Genomic DNA, 21855 nt, shown 5'->3' with positions numbered 1-21855 from the left:
CCAAACTGTATCCGGGTTGTGCGACTTGTCTGCGAGAAACCAGCAGAAGGAACGCGAGGGATTTGACGGCTACGCCTTCCGCAGCCAGCTTTTACACCAGCCAGCCGATTGGTAGAAATACTCCCTCACGAGCATCATTTCAGGAAGGAGCGGAGGCGGGCGCGAACTGAGGAAGCCACACCCACCCACACTTCGGTCTCCAGCAAAGCCCGGCGCAATGCACGCCGGGACACCACGGAGCTCAACCTCCGTCACCAAGGCAACCGGAGGGCCAGCGGTTGTCAAGTAGAGCGGGCGGCTCTGACTGTGTCTCCCGCGGCCGCGGACGCCTCCTCTCAGCCAAGATGCTCCGCAGCGACCCTACGACCTCTAAAAAGAGAAAACATTCGAACCACCGCCTCAGGGGGCAACAGCGCCTGGCGCTGAGCAGCAGCATCTACCTCCTAAGAGAGACTGGCCCCACCGGCTTCCTGTTGAGAGAGGAAGAGCCGGAGAACAGGGATTTTCGAGTAACTACCTCCCCCGACTGCCTCCCGCCTCGCCCAGCCCACCGGCCTCCCGCCGCGGGGTGCCCCCAGCTTCCCCTGCGTCCAGCCGCCCTCTCAGTGCTCGCTGCTACCCTCTGCCGCCGTCCCCCGCTCCCCCGCCCCCACCCCGCGAGTGTTCCAGACTCTAGAGACGCGCGTATTGCAGAGGGAATTAGTATTTGCTAGACAAGCGTCGTTATTGGAGCTTAGGGCTCCCGATTGCGTCCAGCTCTTGTAAGATGATGGCTCTGTGATCTTTGGGCTTGAAAAAATGAGACGTGTCCTAGGACTGTACGGCTTGCTTTGCGTACGTTCAGGGATTCATTGTCAGCAGTCACTAGCCCTGTAACTGAAACGAAATGAAAATTCTACAATCTGCATACTGTATATATTTCCTAAATATTGCAAATCGGTTTTTCTTTAGTCATTCTGAAACTATAAGATTCTTTTCTTAAGTATTTAAGTGGTGGTGCCTTGGAAAGATCTTAGTGAATAAAAATTCTTTTTTAATTTTGCTGGAAGACCACAGATATTTCAAACATTAGCATAATCTACTTTCACGACTCAAAAATCAGCCACCGCACTGCCTCTCAGTAGCTGACTTGGAAATTTGTAACTCAGTGAGGCATTTTAAGTACTGAGTCCAGGTCACTAACCTGTGCTTATTTACCCATCCTTTTGTCACTTTGTTGCTCACAACACTGCATTTAATACATGTTTTTAGCCAGTATGGACTTGATGAACAAAATTATTCTCCTTTAATAAAATTAAATAAAGTAAACACCAAGTCAAGTGCACGAAAAAAGAACCCAAAATCCAAAAGAAGTCTTTAGCTTCACTGCAAGGTAAAATTTCCTCTTAGTAAAAAATAATCATAGATTTTTAAAGCTTTTAAAAGTAGATTTCTTTCCACTTGCTTAAGTGTAGATCTTTTAAAAACACTCTTCACTGATAATGCAAGTTGTTAACCAGGGCAAAGAATATGGTAAGTGCAAAATCAGACTGGCGTAGAGAAATAAGATGTTCTTCTAGATGATATTCAATGTTTCAGAGTTACCTAAACTAAGTTACTTCTTGAAATCTCTTTTAATCTAGTTATCTATTAATTTAGTTTTACTCCAACTCTAAAAATTAACTGGAGTTTTTAAAAGTCTGCATTTTTCTTTTAAAGGTTTTTCTAGGAAATCCTCATGTTTGTAACTGTCCCACATTTCAGAAAAAAGGGGAGCTCTGTAGGCATATATGCTGGTGAGTGACTTTGTAATGAAGATCTTCCACAAGGGAACATCTTAGTATATTACATGTTTTACCTTTTTCATGGTTTGAGTACTGCAAGATTAAAGAAATTTGGTGCTGGGAAAATATAAAGGTAATGTGGTCTTAGCTTATCAATATACTTTAGGGTATTTTAAGTAAGATTTCAGTTGAAAAACATACTGTCACAATGACATGTTTTGAATGTTAATGTTTTTAATAAGAAAAAGTCAATTTTAGGTTCTTATTATGTACAAATGTGAAATCTAACTTATAAGACAGGAAAAAACTCCCTGATTGACATCACTGACAAGTGTGTGGTTTGTTATGTATATATTTTAATTTATTGTTTTCCTTTTTCAATAAGCATTTGACTATGAGTCTTTCAGATAGAAGTAGGACTTCACTGAAGATTAGTTCTGTCAAATCTGAAATTTTTCCCCTAGTGTCAGAGTCTACTTGTAAGGGAGTCCCAAAAATTAAAAAAAAACCTATTTGCTTTTAGTTTAACTCAATTCATTTTGTTTACCTACTATACTTATACCAACAACTCATTAATTATACTACTATAGAATACATATGATTGATATTTGAGAGAAAAAAATCAAGAAATTAAAAAAATAGTGTGTATCTCATATTTCCAGTGCTTTTGTTTACAGGTTAAAAATCTGTAATATCTGTTATTTCTTGTGCTTTTATTTACCAAATTATTTGTTTTACCAGTTTCTACTGAGCACCTACTAATATAAGTTATTTACTCAAGTTAGCATAAAGATGTAAAATATGGTCCTTTCAAAGCTTGCAATTTGGTTTTATTATTATACTTAAAATAGGTTTTTCCCATTTTTATTTTATGCCAGCTACCTCAGGGCAAGGGCATTCTGTTCTGTTATTTATGTAATATAAATCATTTTTCCCTGTGTATTAACTATAAACTAGATGGAAATACAATCCAAGTATTTAATATACTAAAATATACTTAATATAGTCAGTAAGAATTCAATATATTGGGTTTCCCAAAAAGTTCACTTAGTTTTTTCTGTAAAATAAAAGACACATTTTTCATTTTCACCAATAACTTTATTGATTTGGATATTTTGAGTATGTTAACTATCTCCCGCATGGTATAACGTTGATCTCAATCAATGTCTTAATTTGATCATTATCAACTTCAACTGATCTTCCCCATGGTGGAGCATCGTCCAGCGAGAAATCTCCAGCACAAAACTTCTCAAACCACTTTTGACACGTCCCATCGGTCACAGCACCTTCTCCATCCACTGCACAAATCTTTTTTTTTTGCACTTCAGTTGTGTATTTACCTTTCTTGAAATAATAAAGCGTAATGTGCCAAAAATGTTGCTTATTTTCTTCCATCTTCAATATTTAAATGGTTACACAAATTCACCAATTTTGATGTTTTTTTTAATGCATGCTAATATGATAGCTGTCACAACACAATCTAACAAAATTTTTTCAAGTGAAGTTAAAGACAACCAAGTGCTACTTCAGCCATCTTACAAAATCAAACTTTTTGGCCAACCCAATATATTTTCCACTTTTAAAAAATAGCTATATTCTATTTTTTGCCATATTCTATTTTAATTGGTGATATTTGCAAATATTTCTCTCATACATAATAATAGTGTATGTAGGAAAACAATCATTTGCTACTCTATCCAGAAAAGTATTCCATTTCTAGGAGTAGGAGACTTCTGGGAAAGTTCAAGGAAGTACTGTGAATACCTGAATTCCCTCACTAGCCTCTCTCTGTGAAGGACTTTATATCATGAAGGAGTGCATGGGCTCTCCCTGGCAGAATCTCTTTACTGTAAATGTCTTTTGTTTCCATTTATCATACTTTTTTTACATACGCTTATTTTAAAATGTAAATTTAACTACTGCTATAATAGAAAACTGATGAGAGTTTTGAGTTAATCCCTACACATTCAGCAGTACAAATTCTATAATGTCATTCCTACTCTAAAATTAAAATGAAAAAAATATCTTTTGAGGTTATATCAAAAATAAATGGCTTTTTTTGTTGTTATTTTGTTTTTCTACATGTGACTTTAGGGTCTTGTTGAAAAAATTCAAGCTTCCAAGGAATCATGAATGTAAGTTATATGTGCTTGTATTTATTTTACTAATTTGAGGTTAGTAAATTTAATAATTTGTATTTAGATATATTCTAAATTTAGACAGTTATTTTTCTAGACAATCTAACAGCTGTCTATAGCCCAATTTGTTACAATTAAGACAGCTAGAACATTTTTCTTCCCCATTTAATTAAAAAACAGTAACTTCATATGGCATTTTCAAATTCAAAGACACTTTAAAAAAAGAGGTAAAACAATGGCAATTATTCAGTAGAAAAAATTTCTCTCGGGTTCTAAGCAAAAATTCACAGTTTTCTGTATTAAATTATTTTAATTATGATAAAAAATAATTTTAGGTACCAGAAATAGACAGTTGACATGACACATAATTTCATTCAAAAATGTTTACTGACTGAAGTTTTTATGCAAAAAAATATACATATTTTAAAGGAAAATAGTTTTTATGTTGGTACTTAAATTGAGTTTAAAATCAGGCATAGAGTTGTGTAACTTTAAATTCTAGAGCCCTCAAAAATGAAAAAAATATATTTTTAGTACAGGTTATTTAAATTTTTATACTTTATATTTAAGATACTGTCATTATAAGTGTTTTCTGAAGTCAGTGAGTTATTTGACCTATACTATACCCATCTAAGAATTGCAACAGCATTTTAAATTTATTAGTAAATGTTCAGAATATACATAAAGCATTAAAGTGATAATCAGTTTTCATTTCTTTTAATTCAAAGAGTATCAATTCTATTAAGACAAGTACATTTACCCCCAGCTATTATGTAAGTACAACCACTGTAGCTATTTAAAAGTTATACTGGATAATAAATTAATAGTAGTGTTCCACAGGGATTTTTCTGTTTTAAATTTTTATTGAACTTATTGGGGTGACTTTGGTTAATAAAATTATTTAGGTTTCAGGTGTACAATTCTATAACACATCATCTGCATATTGTATTGTGTGTCCACCATCCTAAGACTCCTTCCATCACCATTTATTTCCCCTTTACCCTCTTCTACCTACCCCCAACCCCTTTCTCTCTGGGAATCACCATATTGTTGCTGTCTGTGCCTATGAGTTTTTCTTTGCTTAATCCCTTCACTTTTTCATCCAGCCACCCAACTCCCCTCTCTTTTCACAGCTGTCACTCTGTTCTCTGTATCTATGAGTCTGTTTATGTTATGTTTGTTACTTTATTTTGTTTATGAGATTCCACATATAAGTGAAATCATATGGTACTTGTTTTTCCCTAACTGGCTAATTTCACTTAGCATAATACTCTCCATGTCCACTCCTGCAGTCAGAAAAGGGAAGATTTCCTTCTTTTTTACAACTGAGTAGCAAGTGTTCCATTGTAAATATACCACAGCTTTTTTGTCCATTTTTCTACTGATGGGCACCTGGGCTGCTTCCAAATCCTGGTTTTTGTAAATAATGCTGTAAAGAACATAAGGGTATATATATTCTTTCTGATTGGTGTTTTGGAATTCTTAGGATATTATATTCTCACAAGTAGGATCGCTGGGTCAAAACACAGTTCCATTTTTAATTTTTTGAGGTAACTCCATACTGCTTTCCACAGTGGCTGTACCAGTCTTCATTCCCACCAACAGTGCACAAGGGTTCCTTTTCTCCACATGCTCACCAACACTTGTTTGTTGATTTATTGATGACAGCCATTCTGACAGGTGCGAGGTGATATCTCATTGTGGTTTTAATTTGCATTTCTCTGATGAGTAGTGACATCGAGCATCTTTTCATATATCTATAGGCCATCTGTATGTCCTCTTTGGAGAAGTATCTATTCAGGTCCCTTGCCCACTTTTAAATTAGATTTTATTTTATTTTTGCTGTTGAGTTATAAATTCTTTATACATTATGGATATTAACCCCTTATCAGGCGTATCATGAATATGTTCTCCCATTCAGTGGGCTATCTTTCCATTTTGTTGATGGCTTCCTCTGCTGTGCAAAAACTTTTTAGTTTGGTGTAGTCCTATTTGTTTATTTTTTCTTTGATTCCCTTGCCTGAAGATATATATCAGGAAAAAATATTGCCACAAGAAATGCCCACAATTTTCCTGCCTATGTCTTCTTCTAGGATTCTTATGGTTTTGAGTATAACATTTAAGTCCTTAATCCATTTTGAGTTTATTCTTTTGTGTGGTATAAGAAGGTGATCTAGTTTTATTTTTCTGCATGTATCTTTCCAATTTTCCCAACACCCTTTATTGAATAAACTATCTTTAGTCCATTGTATGTTTTTGCCTCCTCTGTCAAATATTAATTGACTATAAAGGTGTGGGTTTATTTCAGGGCTCTCTAATCTGTTCCATTGGCCTGTTTTTATGCCACTACCATGCTGTTTTGATTACTATGGCCTTTTAGTATAGTTTGATATCAGGTAGTGCAATTCTTCCACCTTTGTTCTTCCTTCTCAAGATTGCTGTGGCTATTCTGGGTCTTTTGTGGTTCCATATAAACTTTTGGAATATTTTTTCTAGTTCTGGGAAATATGCTACTAGTATCTTAATAGGAATTACATTGAATCTATAGATTGTTTCAGGTAGCATGAACATTTTAATGATGTTAATTCTTCCTTTCCATGAACATAGAACATGAATTTACTTATATGTATCTTTTTCAATTTCTTTTGTACTCTTCTGTTGCTCTACATATTCTCTTAGAAATGTCTCCTGTTTTTTGTTTTTGGGGTTTTTTTTTTATGTCTCCAGCTGTTGCCATTATAACCAGTGAGATCAACACACCAGTATTTCTAGCTGCCTCATGGGCAACTCAATTATGGATGTCCCAATAGCGTTTTAATTACTAGATTTCTTACAGATATGCTCCACTTTTATATTTTCTACCTCACATATTGGCTTTCTTTTTTCTTTAGTCTGCAAAGCTAGAAACCTTGGGATTCTTAATTTTTCTTCTCTTATTTTCTCTCTCATATATTTAAGCACCTCCGTCATAAACAAATCCTGCTTATGTTGACATCCTACCTATTGTACTTCTCAATGCTGTTCTTATCTCTCCATCTTCAGTCTTACCGTTGCTCAACTTTCATCAGCCCTTAATACTATTCTTTGTGGCTTCTTTGTTTCCAGCACTTTCACTTTGTTGCTTCCTCCTTCACACTATAGACAAAAAGTTTTTTTCTGGCCCTGACTGGTGTGGCTCGGTGGATTGGGCACAGTCCCACACGTGGAAAGGTCAATGGTTTCTCTTCCTCTCTTTCTCCCTCCCTTCCCATCTCTCCAAAACTAAATAAATAAAATCTATTTTTAAATAAATTTATTTCTGAAATGTCAGTTATTTTGTCCTTCATCCTCTCTGCCAGTCATTTCATACACAATGATTAGGTTGCATGATTTTATACAGATTTGTTTTATTCTCTGTTATTCCATTTTATCCTTTGGAAGTTAATGTCTTCTGCAAAATGTTAGCTGCTGTGCATTATTTTCCATATCATTTTCACAAGCCTCCTATGATCGGGCCATGTAGGAGAAATGTAATGTGAGTCATGTATGTAATTTTCTAGTAACCATGTTTATCATTAAAAAATACAAAGAAACTGGAAATCAATTTTTAAATATATTTTATTTTAATGTAGCATATCAAAATACCATCATGATAACATGTAATCAGTCTAAACATTATGAGATATTTAATGCTTTTTTATACTATCTTCAAAATGTAATGTGTACTTTATGCTTACAACATGTCAATTCAGACTCTATATTTTCATTAGAATACTTTAGATCTGCATTTAGACTTCATAAGATATTCAGTTAAAAATAGATTCCCATAATACCCAAATATTTACACATATAAATTGTCTAACAACTATAGATGACCAGTTATCCATTTATGATTCTCAAAAAAAAAATTAAAAATTCAGTTTTTCAGCCACACTAGCCACATTTCAAGTGCTCAATAGCCACATATGGCTGGTGGCTACCACATTGGACAGTGCAGCTCTGTCCAATTATTCAACAAATATTTATTGCACCATATATCAGTCAGAAGCTCTGCTAGGCAGTTTTTATAAATGATATCATGTAAATTATGAATATTCAGATTTTTCATCTATAAAAGTAGCAATTTTAATATAAATCAATGTATTCATGTTGTATGATTTTTTATACTTTTTGAAAGCAGAATCTGTCTTATTCTTTTTATAAATATATAAGTGCACAATAGGGAATTTTTTTAATGCTTAAAATTAATTCCATATATAAATTTTGAAAATTTATATTTCCTACTAAAATAGAAGATATTTTATATTCCTATTTTGAAAAGAAGTTTCAATTCGGCAACAAGGAGAAAATTCTTTGTGCACAAGTATTCATGGAAAGTAGAAGTCTTAATGACCTTGAAATGTATTATTTCAACAAAAGCTAGAATAAATATACATGAAAATTAAAGTAACTCAAAGAAAGCCATAAACAGTTATTCATTAGAATCTGTAAGTGTCTACATAAGTGTGGAGGAGATGGTGACTAGTAATGAAGGAAGAATCTTTTGAAAGTCATTCATAGATTCTTTTCTAAACCAAATCTGGAACAATTATTTGCACCCTAGTATTGCATATCAGAAACTTGAGACTCAGTTTTATTTTTGAAGACCTACAGAAATGAATACACAGGAATTTTATATCAGTTTGAACACTTGATTATTCTTTCCCATCACCCAACAAATTATTTCCCAGCAAAACCTAGGTGTCTCATCTAATAATTTCTTCTAAATGTCTAGCAAAACCATCTGTTCCTTTTTAAATTAAATATTTATAGATACAATAAAAACTGTATTAAAGGAAAGTTTTTACAATTCCCACCACAAATATATAATAAATTTTTTATTTTTTATTTTCCTTTTTGACTTTGTATTTCTGTATACCTAATAGCCTATGGGAATTCTGTTTCCTGCTTTTTGTTTCTACTTGTTATTTTCTTTGTAAATGAAGCTTTTTATTCTTTCAGTTATTTCTTTAGCCTAAAATCTCATTAATTGGATCTCAGAGCAAAAGTATTAAATTTTATTGAGATACAATTGACATATAACATCATTGTTATTATTATATTATTATACATTATTGACATATAACATTAGTTTCTGGTGTACAATATAATGATTCAATGTATATATGTAGCAAAATTATTACTACAATACGTCTAGTTAATATCCATCACCACAAGTTATAAATCTTTTCCTTGTGATGAAAACTTTTAAAATATACTTTCTTAGCAACTTTCAAATATACAATACAATATTATTAGCTATATTCATCATGAATAATGTATTTTATAACTGGTCATTTGTACCTTTTGACCACCATCATCAATTTCTCACACCTCCCAACCCTGCTTTTGGCAACCACCAATCTGTTCTCTGTATAAGTTCAGGGTTTTGGTTTTTTTGTTTTTTAAGTATTAATACTTTTAAGCATGCTACACATATGTATTTCCAAGTTTGTCTTTAAAATACTTTTGCTGATTTACAGTTTTGGCAACATATCAATTTTCTGCTACTTTTGTTTGTTTTCTGGACATATGTAACCATGTTGGTTACACATATAATGAAAGAGATAAACAACATATTTAAACATCCAAAGAAATAATTAAAGATATATAGAAATATTTTGAAATGGTAATGATATTTTTATAATGCTGGAAAAACAACTTAGTCACACAAAGTGGGAATAAAATACCAGATACAAATACCAGATACATAGTAATCTATTCATACCTAGTAAATTAAATAAGAAAATGGTTTCCATTTTCCCATGCATCTAATGTAGAAGATTAGGGTGCTTCAAAATAACTTAAAATACAAAAAGAAATAGCATAAGCAAATAAAATATAACATTCTATGTATTTTTTATTATTATTCATTAGGTTATATTTTGTATCTGCACCTCATTCTTATTTTAACTCACCATTCCTTGATATTAATGGAATTGAATGTCTTCTGTTGTCTTTTTTTACTATTTGTACTTCATGTGTGAGTTTTGTGAACTTTGGCTATTTATTTATTGGGATAACTGCAAACTCTTACTAGATATAGCAATTACACCTCTTTGCAAATATTTTCCTAATGTCATAATTCTCTTATGTATGGCTTTCTTAAATGTTGTTATACATATGGATTTTTTGAGTTCTTGAATCTGATCATTTTACCTTTTACGTGTATTGCTTCAATACTTTGAAAGTTGTCCTTCTTCCATAGTATAGATAAACAGTCTTTTGGAGGTTTTTTCTACTAGTTTCTTTTTTATTTTTGTTGTTTATTATGGTATCCATATGTAGTTGTGTTTGTATAAGTTGGAGTTTGATATTTGGTTTGAATTAGTTAAATTTTTTCCATATTGCTTCCCAGTTATCTCACTCAACATCAGTAACTGAATAGTGTAACAGTGTTTCTCTTCATCCTTGTTTCAAAGTGGCTATTATTCTGTGCGTTCTGTTACTTACTGTTTTGTAAGAAATTGTGATATCTCATAAGACTAGCTGCCTTGCTCTTCTCTTTAAAAGTATATTCTTTCATAGTCTCATACATTAATTTTTTTCAAATTAATTTGAAAAGAGTTTGTTTCTCCCTTTTATTCCCCAATTCATGTTATACCATGTAGAAGTTTATGACCAGCTTCTCCTATGCACTTCTGTGTTTCAGTATTTCTTCTGACTTACAGAATCTATGTTCTCAAAAGTACAATCTTTTGTTCTTCATTTTACTCCCCATTTTTTGAAGGAGCAGCTGTTGCTGTGTCTCTGTGACAAATAACCCCCATCCTCCGAAGTGATTGTTAATTAAAGTCTGATACCCTCCTACATCCCACCTGCCACCCTTCCTCAGACAGGGAACAGAGATGTCTGTGTTGAAATGTAACTGTTGTTGTCAGTATTTTCAGTTTTTAAGAGTTACCAGGAAATGAAGCTTTTTCATTATCTTGCAAATAATTTAAATCTATGTGTATTAAAGAATGTGGAAAGTGAATATCATAACTCAAGGGGACCAATTACAGCTGGCATTTAAATTATGGCATGCTTAGGAGAGGAAAAGCAAAAGAACCATAAGGATAGCTGAGAAAATAAAGGAATTTTGGATGCCCTGATCAAAGCTATATGTACTTAGAATGCAATTTCTTATAAACACAGCAAGACAGAGAAAATTCAGAATTCAAAGAATGTGTATCCCAAGGGTACAGGCAATATAGTTTCTAATAGATTGTCCTGAGGAATATTTAGTAAAACTGTGAAGGATGTGGCAGCCAACACACTCTTTTAGGGGCACAAAAATGAGACAAGAGAACAGGCACAATTATTGGAGTCTTGCTCTCCTATTATTTAGTAATCTAACAAATACTAATTACATTAATATTATCCAAGTACCCCTACTTCCCTTTGTGTCCATGCCCCATTTCTTTTGATATTTCTGAATGTTGACAAAATACTTGTTCATGGAAAAGTGAGCAGATCAAAATGTAAGACATAATTATAACCAATCCAAAGATGAACACTATCACAGCATCATAAAATTAATAATCCAAAACCCTTATAATGCACTAGTTGCACTGACCATTTTTAGTGAGAAAAATGAGGCAACTTCCATTCTTTTTATAAAAGACTCTTTTCCGACCGTTTAGCTAGAAAGGACTACAAAAAAAGTGGTAAAGTTGAGTGTAATAATTCAACCAAAACTGTCTTTCTGATATTTGAAAGAAAATGTTAACTTTTAGCATAAATTGTTACATTTTTGTGTCTTTAATTTTGCTACTGAATTTTAATACTTTGGGACTTTTCACTAGATGCACTGAAGTTAGGTCTCATGGAAGGAGAAATCAATGACTTGCTTCAGGGAACACATCAAGTTAAAGTTCCCCAAGAAATAGAAAATGATGAAAACTCACATATCGAAGAAGACGGATACATTAAACAGAAGGAAATTGATTCAGATGATATCTGCTCTATTTGTCAAGAAATACTTTTAGAGAAAAGGCTTCCTGTCACTTTTTGCAGGTGATTTTTTAAAATTAAAACTTATGAAAAAATTCTAATTTAATTTTTATCATTTATTCCATTATGAGACATGTTGATAGAGAAAGAGTATATATTTAAACAATGATGTTCAATTGGTCTTTTGCTTCCTAACATACAGGTTGTGAGAGGTCCTGCTCTTTCTTTAAATATTTCTGGGCTACATTTTAAAGGGTGAAAATTAAAACATAATTCCACTTCGTTCCCCTTTTCACTTTAAGTTTATTAAAGTGGAGTAATTTTTACATTTTTGCTTTAACACATGAACACATGCCATGGTATAGAGTATTTACAAAGAGTTTTTGAAACTAAAGATTGTTTTACTTTAAATGATAAAAATTCTTTTCAGTTTTTCTGAACCATACTTTTAAACTTAAGTCATTCAAAACTTCACACAAATGTTTATTGAGAGTGTCATAGTCAACAATTCAATACACTTGGACTTGCAAAATTTGGACAACTGTTTGCTGTTGAACTTGTTCATTCATTTATTCCCAATCATCTGCCAAAATTTTCATCCACATTGTAGTGTTTCATATGACTGTTTTTATTGTATATTTAAAATGTATTAACTATTTCCCCAAATACTATTTCTCTCAGTAGATATTTATTGGGTGCTACCACATATTGTGTGATTTCTAGAAAAAATAAGGTTATTCCTCTGCCTTCGGGGATGCTTTTTATTTAGAAAGCAATGAGTATTATTATAATGTTCTTTTTTGTTAAGATTATTGCATTCTCACTTTACAAATGAAAAATATTTTAGTGCTGAACATTTTTAACCATAATTTTATTGGAATGGGGGGATCTGTTTGGAATTCTGATATACTAAATTAAATTAATGATGCTAGATTAGGCAGACAAGAAAAGATAGGGTATGTGTTTACATATGTAATCAAGCTATATCTAGAAAATCAGTCTATTTTTATGGGAAGTAAAGATGATACAGAGAAAATTTTATTTATATAATATATATAACTTTGCATTTACAAATGGTAACATTATTTAATTTTAACAGGCTTGGCTGTGGCAATAATATGCATATAAAATGCATGAAGATCTTAGCTAATTATCAGGATACAATATCAAACACTTCTATGTTGAAATGTCCTCTGTGTAGGAAAGAGTTTGCACCATTAAGACTTATTTTGGAGGAATTCAGAAACTCGAGCAAACTTGTAGCTGCAGCTGAGAAAGAGCAACTGGACAGACAACTTGGAATCCCCTGTAATAACTGTCAACAATTTCCAATTGAGGGAAAGTGTTATAAGTAAGTGTCATCAGTACAATTACAAGCAAGTTGGTTTTTTTTTTAACTTTAGGAAACTCTGAGCGTCAGAGTACCAGTCATCTAGCCTGCCTTCTTCCTTTCCTCCTTTATTTAGTGTGTTTTCCTTCATTGCTGGGCACTTATTTAGGATTTCCAGTCTAGTAATTTATGTCATCCCAGTACCTGAGATCATCAATTGTTTTATTTTCTTCACTTACACAAGGATATTGGCTTTGCACTCCTGTCCAGATTGGGAGTCTGAAGTAGTATACTGGCCTGGAAATTCCAGACACGGGCTTTGTGAATTTGTCCTAGATAAATTTCCAGAGCTTGCTAGACAGACTGCTCACCCTCTGTAACTTCCTTTGAACTACCAATTAGATCATTGCCAAAATCATTGCCTAGGATTGAGCCAGAGGGATATTGACTAGATTGACTGAATATTTAATCAAGTTCCCCTGCTCCAAATAGCAGCGCGTGCATTATTTTGTTTTCTTTTTTGTCTTATACCTCAACATGATACTTACTAGAGAAAGCAATTTCTATTACTTTCATGAATGATCTCCAGACTTCCCCCACAGTTGCCACCTAAAACATCAGTTAATTGCTCTGCTTTGGAAATTGTGCTTTCTTAATCAAAATTTTAAGTTCACTGTGTGTTACGAAGAAAATATTTTATTTCAAGCTTAAATATTTTGCTAAAATACATCAGTTTACTTTTCAGTCTTCGTGGAATTACATAATGAGTCCAATACATATGTTTTTAAGCCTGCTAACGAAACCATGAAACTGTTTTCATCCCCCTAACCTTTCTCCTTTGAACTCTCCTAGTCCTTTTTCTCTCCGCGTGTCACATAGAAGAAAATTAACTAGAGCACCATTAGCAAAAGTCTTTATCGGAAAGCAGCTGACCTGAGAAGACTACGAAGGAGTATTTCACTTGAGGAGGACGGGCAGAGTGTTTATATAGGTTTAGTAGGAGGTATTCAGCTAGGTTTAGGAATGTTGGTTAAAAGGGTTTTAGAAAAAGGGAAGACTTCATATCTGGCATTAGCAGCCATTGTCTGAGTGATTGAATTTTTCAAGAAGAATGGATCAGAAAAATAAAGAGCTAAGGTTACAGGCAAAAATAATAAATGTTCAGAGGAACAGCTGTGGGGGATAAGAACATACGAAAGCCACAGTGTAAACCTCTCACTCTTTCTAGTAATGTGTCCCTCAAATGGTTAATGTGTGGTTTTGGTAGATGATTTTAAATCTTGCTTTTGAGTATTTTGTCAATGACTGTGTGTGTATATTCCTCTGTCACTCTGAGCTGACTGCCCTTTCTGTTCTCATCATACATGATTCTTCTCACTACCCCTCAATGCAGGCTTTCCCCACTGTCCCGCTCCCTGTCTGATGCTGTCTACACTCTCCTTTGAAAGTAACTTCTCTTCGGTTTAACTCACAGTCATTCACCTCTGTATCAAGCCTCTGTTACAAATAAAAGAATAAATTTCCAACATTTCTGACTTCACTAACTTCCATTTCTTCAAATGCTAACATATCAGTTATTGGCCTAAAAAATCTATTTCCAGTAGTTTTTGGAATGGATTGAGTAGGAGACAAGATAAACTGGAAAGCTTTTCAGGTCCTTCTTAGAGTTTTACATTATAGCTACTTATCTTTTCAGAAGCTAATACCAAAAATATCATAGTTAGATGAAAATATAGAAATGCTTAACTTTTGGTAGCCCAGCATCATTTGCATTATAAAATTAATTACACCATTGCTCTGATTGATTAATGTTAATTGTTAATCTTCCCTGTATGTATAAACAGTAATAATGAATAAATTAACACTTGCTGCTTCTAAGATGACTGAAGGACATAGTTTCCCAGATTTCTCATGGAAATAGTCTTCTAAAGCTTAGGTAACTTGAATAAGAAAATTAGTTATTTGCTCAAAATATTACTTTATTAGTGAATATTGCTACAAGTAAATTAGAATTCTCTGCTGTGGCAACATTTTTATAAATGATACAAATCTGTGAGTGAACTTTTGTGGAAAGTGAAGTTTTAAATATGTCAGTAATTTTTATTGAAAACTTTATATATATGCCTCTTTCCATTTTGTGAAGAGAGAGAATATAATACAATTCTTGTTTTCAAGAAGTATCCTGCTAAGTATAACTCTAGCATTCATGAAACAATTGGAAAACACTGCATAATTAAATGATAGAATACCTACGAGGCTGTTTAATCCTGGGAATTTAGAGAGAGAGATAAATGAAAGCTGAGGTACCCAGGGAGACATTATGGAAGAAATATGTGGTAGGCAAAATAATGCCCTCCCAAATAGGTCTCCATCCTTATGCCCAGAACCTGTATGTTTGCTTACATATTGTAGGGCAATTAAGATTTCAAATGGAATTATGGTTGCTAATCATCTGACCTTGAAATAGATTATCCCAGATTACCTGGGCCTAGTATAATTTCAAGGAGTCTTAGAATTAGAAGAGGGAAATGAAGAAGAGAGTCAGACGGAAATGTAACTATGAAAGAAAGGCACAGAGAGATGCTGTATTATTTGCTTTAAAGATGAAGGAAGATAAGCTAAGAAGGTGGGCAGCCTCTAGAAGATGAGAAGGACAAGGAAAGAGATCTGTCTAGAGCATCCAACATATGCAACCTTGCAAACCCCTTGATTTTAGCCCATTGAGACCCATGTCAGACTTCTATCTCCCAAAACAAGAAAATATAAATAGGTACTGTTTAAGCTGCTAAATGTGTTGTAACTTGTTCCAGTAGCTATAGGAAACTAATACACGGTGAGGCATTCAGGATGGGTTTTGTCATATCTGCAGAGTCCCCAGGAAATTTTGCCCAGAATTTTTCATCAAAAACCATCAAAATAATTGGATTTTTTCTTGTATGTTTTGCATTTTTAGGTGTACCAAATGTATAGAATATCATTTATGCCAGAAGTGCTTTGATAGCTGCTGCCATCTTTCTCACTCATTCACATTTCGTGAGGTACAGTATGCATTTTGAATTTCATATCGTATTTGTCCTATTGTAAAATAAATCTGAGATAATAAAAATAGATAACACTCGGGAATAGAGTTAAGTGAATTTTAGTAAAAACCAAAGACCATAATTTTTGGGAAACTCTTTTTCATAAGGATGTACAAGGCAGCCAGTTCTTATATTTGTAATTTATAAAATCCAACACAATAACAAACATAATATTATACATAAATCATAAGCCATCAAGCTTGAAAATTCATTTTTTAAAAGACTTCAACATTACCAATTGACGTATCACATCATGTTATTGATATGCACCCTATTAATTCTAATCCACAAAATAAAAATTTTTATGAGTTGCAAAGTAACATTTACTTTTTACCTATCACAGAAGAGAAATCAAAGATGGAAATCAGTAGAAAAAAGATCAAGTCAAATTGTAAATATAGACATTAAAAATGATGTGGAAGAAAAGATGCCACACATTCAAGAAAAACAAGGGTGAGATTCTCAGTGAAATTTGTATTTCTTTTAGGACTTGGGATATTTATATAATTTCATACATTTCCTTATTCAATAAATATAAATTGAGCACTTACTATGTACTAGGTGACATTACTGTGTGCAAGTGAAGAGCAAGGCTCTGGAGTCAGGCTGCTTAAATTCAGGCCTGGTGCAACCACAAGCTGGCTGTGTGACTCCTGGGCTAGTCACGTCACTTCTCTCTGCCATATTTTCTTCATCTTTGTAAGGGGGATAATTCTAAAACCGGCCTCCCAGAGATTTTGTGAGTATGAGATGAATTAATACACACCATAAATATTCAAATAATGTTGTCTATAATTATTATTCATTCTACCAGAAATTGTATTGGGTATTAGGGAAATAGCAATTTCCTCAGTAATTAATGATCATCTTAATAAATGTAAAATTAAAACTGACGAGTGATAAAAAGAAAAAAAATAGTTGGGGATTTGAGATTTGCTTTGAAATAACTGGCTTCCAGGGGAAGGAAGTCTCTTCTGCCTCGTTCCCCCTCTCCTCCACCCCCTGGGAGGAAGAGTGCTAAGCAGATTGATTGTACTTCCGAGCACAGATTGGGCTATTTGCTAGTGGACAGGCCTCAGACCTTTTGTCATACTACTTAACAATTAAAAGATAATAAAGTTGCTATTTTTATTAACATATTAGGTACATTGTAAAATATACACAAAAGATCATTTTTAACAAATGGGATAAAACAAATAATTTTTAAAAATAATTTCAGTGAATTAACCCAACAAAAATGTGCTCGTTCATATATAGACATACATATTTCTCTCCAACCCAGTAGATACTTAGCCCATGCTCTGTGGGTGCGTCACACACATTAGAGACCACAGTTCTCATGGAGCAGTTTCTGCCTGTAGGTATAGAATGAGCCCATACAAAGGCTCTCTATCTCCTTTTCCCTTGGCCCTGGGTAGGTAGCACACTTCCACCTATCAGAATGACAATTTGTGTAACTACGGGTTTAGGAGATTTGTGGGGGGAGGACAGAGAACATTAGAGGTAGAAGGACAGAGAAAGTGTAGTAAAAGGAGAGAGTTTCAAAATGAATAAGAGTGGTTAACAAGCTATAATAATAAAAATATACAGGTTTTAGTTGACAACTAGATCCCTGTGGTAAAAGCAGTTTCTGTAGCATGATGAAAGTATATCTGTGAAGTAATAAGAAGCATAAGCTTTACTGAAGAATATATTTGAAGTTTGTTCTGAATGACTTTTGAATAATAGGAATGCATCTGTTTAGCCAAGCTTTTGTTTTTAAATATCTGTTTTATCAGTTGCTAAGGGCATCAAATAGCAGTTAATTGACATGTATGATCTTAGTTATATTGGTTATGACTTTGGGTACAAAAATGGGCTTTGTACTTTTAGAGGCTCGTAAACACAGTCTAACAATACCAATGTAGTAAGCATATATCCCAAGGGAGAATGAATTTCCTTATAGATTATGATCTACCGATTTATCTTAGCGAACTAGTATATTTAATGTGGCTTACTGTGCACCTTCCTATCAGATGACAGAGTAGATTGGGTTGTATTTTTCTAAAAACATAAAATTTTTTAAAAAGCTTAAGTGTTGGCTCAGACTGTAGTAATTTGAGTATGTGGTTCTTATCAAAATTCTATTATTGTGTCATTTACATTAAAAAGCACAAATCAAAAAATTTCAGGTTAGTATTTTTATTTGAAATGACTAAATTTGGTTCTTTAAAAAGTTGATGCTAAAGTTGGATCCATTGTGTTCAGGATCAATAACTATAGATTTTTTTTAACTTTATATGTGTGAGATTTATTATCTTCAGGAGAAAATATTGGGTTTATATGCATTGTTTTTATGGAGGCTATTACCTGTTCTATGGATAACTTCCTGATCTGTAATCACATATGAACATTCATGTCTCTGCTTACTCTCATTCAGCCAGGTTTACACACCAAAACACGCGGTAAAGTCACTGCCTCTCTTAGTGGTCACAAAGAACAGTATGCTGCTCGCTCCGGGCTACCAGTGTCGACTTTGTTTGAAGGCGTTTTGTCTTGGTCAATATATAAGATTGCTCCCATGTACTCACAAGGTAGAAGTCACATTTTACTTTGGTTTTCCCTGCAGGGCCAGTTTTCACAAATAAAGTGACAAAGCCTTGCACTTCTTAGTTGTATTACTTACAGATGTTCAAACTGAACAGTATGTGCAGAGGAGCTGCGGCAGAGACGACTGAAAAGGCAGCTTTGCCCCTGAGAATGGATTCCTCTTCATGAGGACCCGTTTCTGTATACACTATCTACGAAAGATAAAGTGGCCCTTTAAGTTAGAGTCTTTTATCTACTTTAGTTATCTGTAAAAAAGGAAAAGCTTATAGAATACAAAATTTTGAATGTATTTTTGTGATTCTTTGGATGAAACATGCTTAATTTAACATCATTTATTATTTTAAATGAAATCACTGGAATCAAAGTTTATGTTGCTTAATCACTGTGCAGTGGGTAACCAGGTTTTCTCTGAAATAAACTTGTTTCTTTTTTAATTTTATTTTTCAATTACAGTGTACATTCACTATTATTTTTGTATTAGTTTCAAGTGTGCAGCATAGTGGTTAAACAATCATATACTTTACAAAGTATCCTCTCTCTCGATATTCCTAGTACCCACCTGGCACCATACATAGTTAATAAAATATTATTGACTATATTCCCTATGCTGTGTTTTACATCCCCGTAACCATTTTGTAACTACCAATATGGAAAGGAACACAGTCACAGATACAGAGAACAGACTGATGGTTGCAAGAAGGGAGGGGCACCGCTGGGGGACTGGGTAACAAAGGTGAAGGAAATAAGAAGTACAAATTGGTGACATGAAATTGTTTCAATAAATAATAACTATAGAGTCACCTTTAGCTGAAATGTCCGATAGTCTTTCTTCCCAGGGATGTGATTGATTTTATATATCACCATCATCAGATCAATTTTCAACTCTAGTTGGTTATGACTTTTTATTGTTTAATCTTTATTTATTGGAGACAGTAAAATTAATGGCAGTAAATTGAATAAATAGTTTTAAGTGAAATTACAAAAATTATATCCATAGAAGTCTTTCCACTTTAATGTTGAAAATGGACATCCTAATATAGGTATATATATTTTATAAAGATAAAATATACTTATAATACTATAAGCTATGCCACATTCATAATGGTTTTACCATTTTATTTTCAAGAAACTTATAACCCATAACCAATAACATATTTAAGAGAACCTCTTTGAAATATTTTCACAAAACTAGATAAATTATAATTACCTTCTATTTTGGCTAGTTTGATAGTAACACAATAATGTAACAGGAAAATTTACATAGATAACATACATTAGAAATAAGATAATTATACCCCTGATTAATTTACAACCTTTTCTTTTAAGTTTCATAGGAAATGTATTGACAGCTGGTTATTCTACAAGTGCAATTCATGCCCTCTTGATGGACACGTTATATATAATCCTTTAATCTGGAAAAATTCAGCAGTGAATGGATGCGTACCTCACTCTGTTTCAAACACAGCCATCAGTCCTCTGACAAAACAGGAAGAATCAGGACTTTTTATTCCTGGTACTGGATTAGTCTTAAAGCAAAATAGACTTGGAATTTTACCTAGCATCCATCAACATAATTCTGCAATGTTGGATACACCTCAAAGTTCCACAGATAGCCATCAGAATATAACAACAGATGATCCACACTCATCTGTCAAATTAGATGATTCAAATTTAAGAAAACTAATCTATGAATATAAAATTAGCCAACATTTCCCCAGGTATCTTCAAGATTTACCCACTAGAAATGTTGGGAGAATATTATCTCAAACATTTTTTCCTTCTATTGCTCCCAAGCATGTATCTCAGTGGAAGAGAAAGCACATGTATCAAGGGAAAATACCACAGTGGTCAAAGCCAAAAGATGACCAAAGGCGGTAAACATGCTAACAACAATTTAAAGAAGATTCTTGGTACTAAAATGAAAGTAAAATAGGAGGCCAAATACTTCCAGAAGGTTTAAGTCTTATTGTCAATTGGGATACAACTAAGTAAAGCATGATAATTGTATGGGGAAAAAACAAAAATGTCATCTATGCAGAAAGTCTTTATCTCACCCTTTAAATAAAAGAAGTCCTGAGCTGTATTTAACATTGGAAGGAGTTCAGTTATGAAAATATACTTTAGACCAACATTAGAATTTTTTTAATATTTGGATATTTAACATAAAAGATTTTATTTGTAGAACATAAAACACTATGTACTTTTGACAAATATATATAAAATTCTCTTGTCATTTTGCCTACTTGTCTACACTTAAAGGAAATTAGCCCACTCCTTATAAGACTTAAGGCATTAGATGTCTTGATGAGTATGTTCAGGATGCTATTAATTATGAATAATTTTTAGAACTTTTATGTCTCATTTTACACCGATTAAAATAATCATTATTGCTTAACTTAAGGAAATATTTTTTCCTTGCATCGAATCATTGTTTTCAAACATTCCACCTGAAAACATATAATGGGATTCTTTCCATGTACTTGTGTATGTTTTACATTTTCTTACAGTAATAATCACCACATGGAATCAGGGGAAGGAGGTGGGGATGGCTGGGGTAGTGGGAGGAGTTGGGGGGAAAGGCAGACAACTGTACTTGAACAATAAAATTTTTTTAATGGAAAAAAAATTAAAAATAATAATCACCACAAATCTATAAGTAATTCCAGATGGCAGTTTTTTATTTCCTTAGTTTTCTTATACATGAAATAAAAATAAAATGTACCTATAATACCATAAGCTATGCACATTTATAATGGTTTTAAGTATTAGCAAATTTCTTAATACAATATTAAAGGACCTACATTTTAAAAACCGCTCTATTTCTAAAATAATTAACCATTGCTTTACAATGTTCACTTCACACAGGAGAGTTAACATATCCTTATGGCAAAAATATAAATGTGTACTTTTGCCTTATCCATGGAATGAGAACTCTTTATGAACCTCTTTTTTCACTGAAATAGAAAGGATGCACTCACCATACCAGTGGCTTTATGTCATGT

General features: G+C 33.2%; 1 protein-coding gene across 1 annotated transcript; it reads left to right on the top strand.

Moving 5' to 3' along the window:
- Positions 1 to 258: 258 nt before the first annotated feature.
- ZSWIM2 (zinc finger SWIM-type containing 2) lies at positions 259 to 21314 on the top strand. Its single transcript, XM_024561576.4, is given in 12 exon segments — positions 259 to 509; positions 1699 to 1775; positions 3858 to 3898; positions 11707 to 11917; positions 12954 to 13205; positions 16138 to 16222; positions 16608 to 16717; positions 18684 to 18837; positions 20180 to 20655; positions 20657 to 20769; positions 20772 to 20840; positions 20843 to 21314. Coding segments are annotated over 12 exon segments (1875 nt in total). The 5' UTR covers positions 259 to 344; the 3' UTR covers positions 20965 to 21314.
- The last annotated feature ends 541 nt before the right edge of the window (positions 21315 to 21855 follow it).

The sequence above is a fragment of the Desmodus rotundus genome, chromosome 2 (genome assembly GCF_022682495.2).
Source record: "Desmodus rotundus isolate HL8 chromosome 2, HLdesRot8A.1, whole genome shotgun sequence".
In the NCBI taxonomy this organism is placed as follows: Eukaryota; Metazoa; Chordata; class Mammalia; order Chiroptera; family Phyllostomidae; genus Desmodus; species Desmodus rotundus.
The sequence above is the reverse complement of the archived record's forward strand: the minus strand, read 5'-3'. Positions and strand labels throughout refer to the sequence as shown.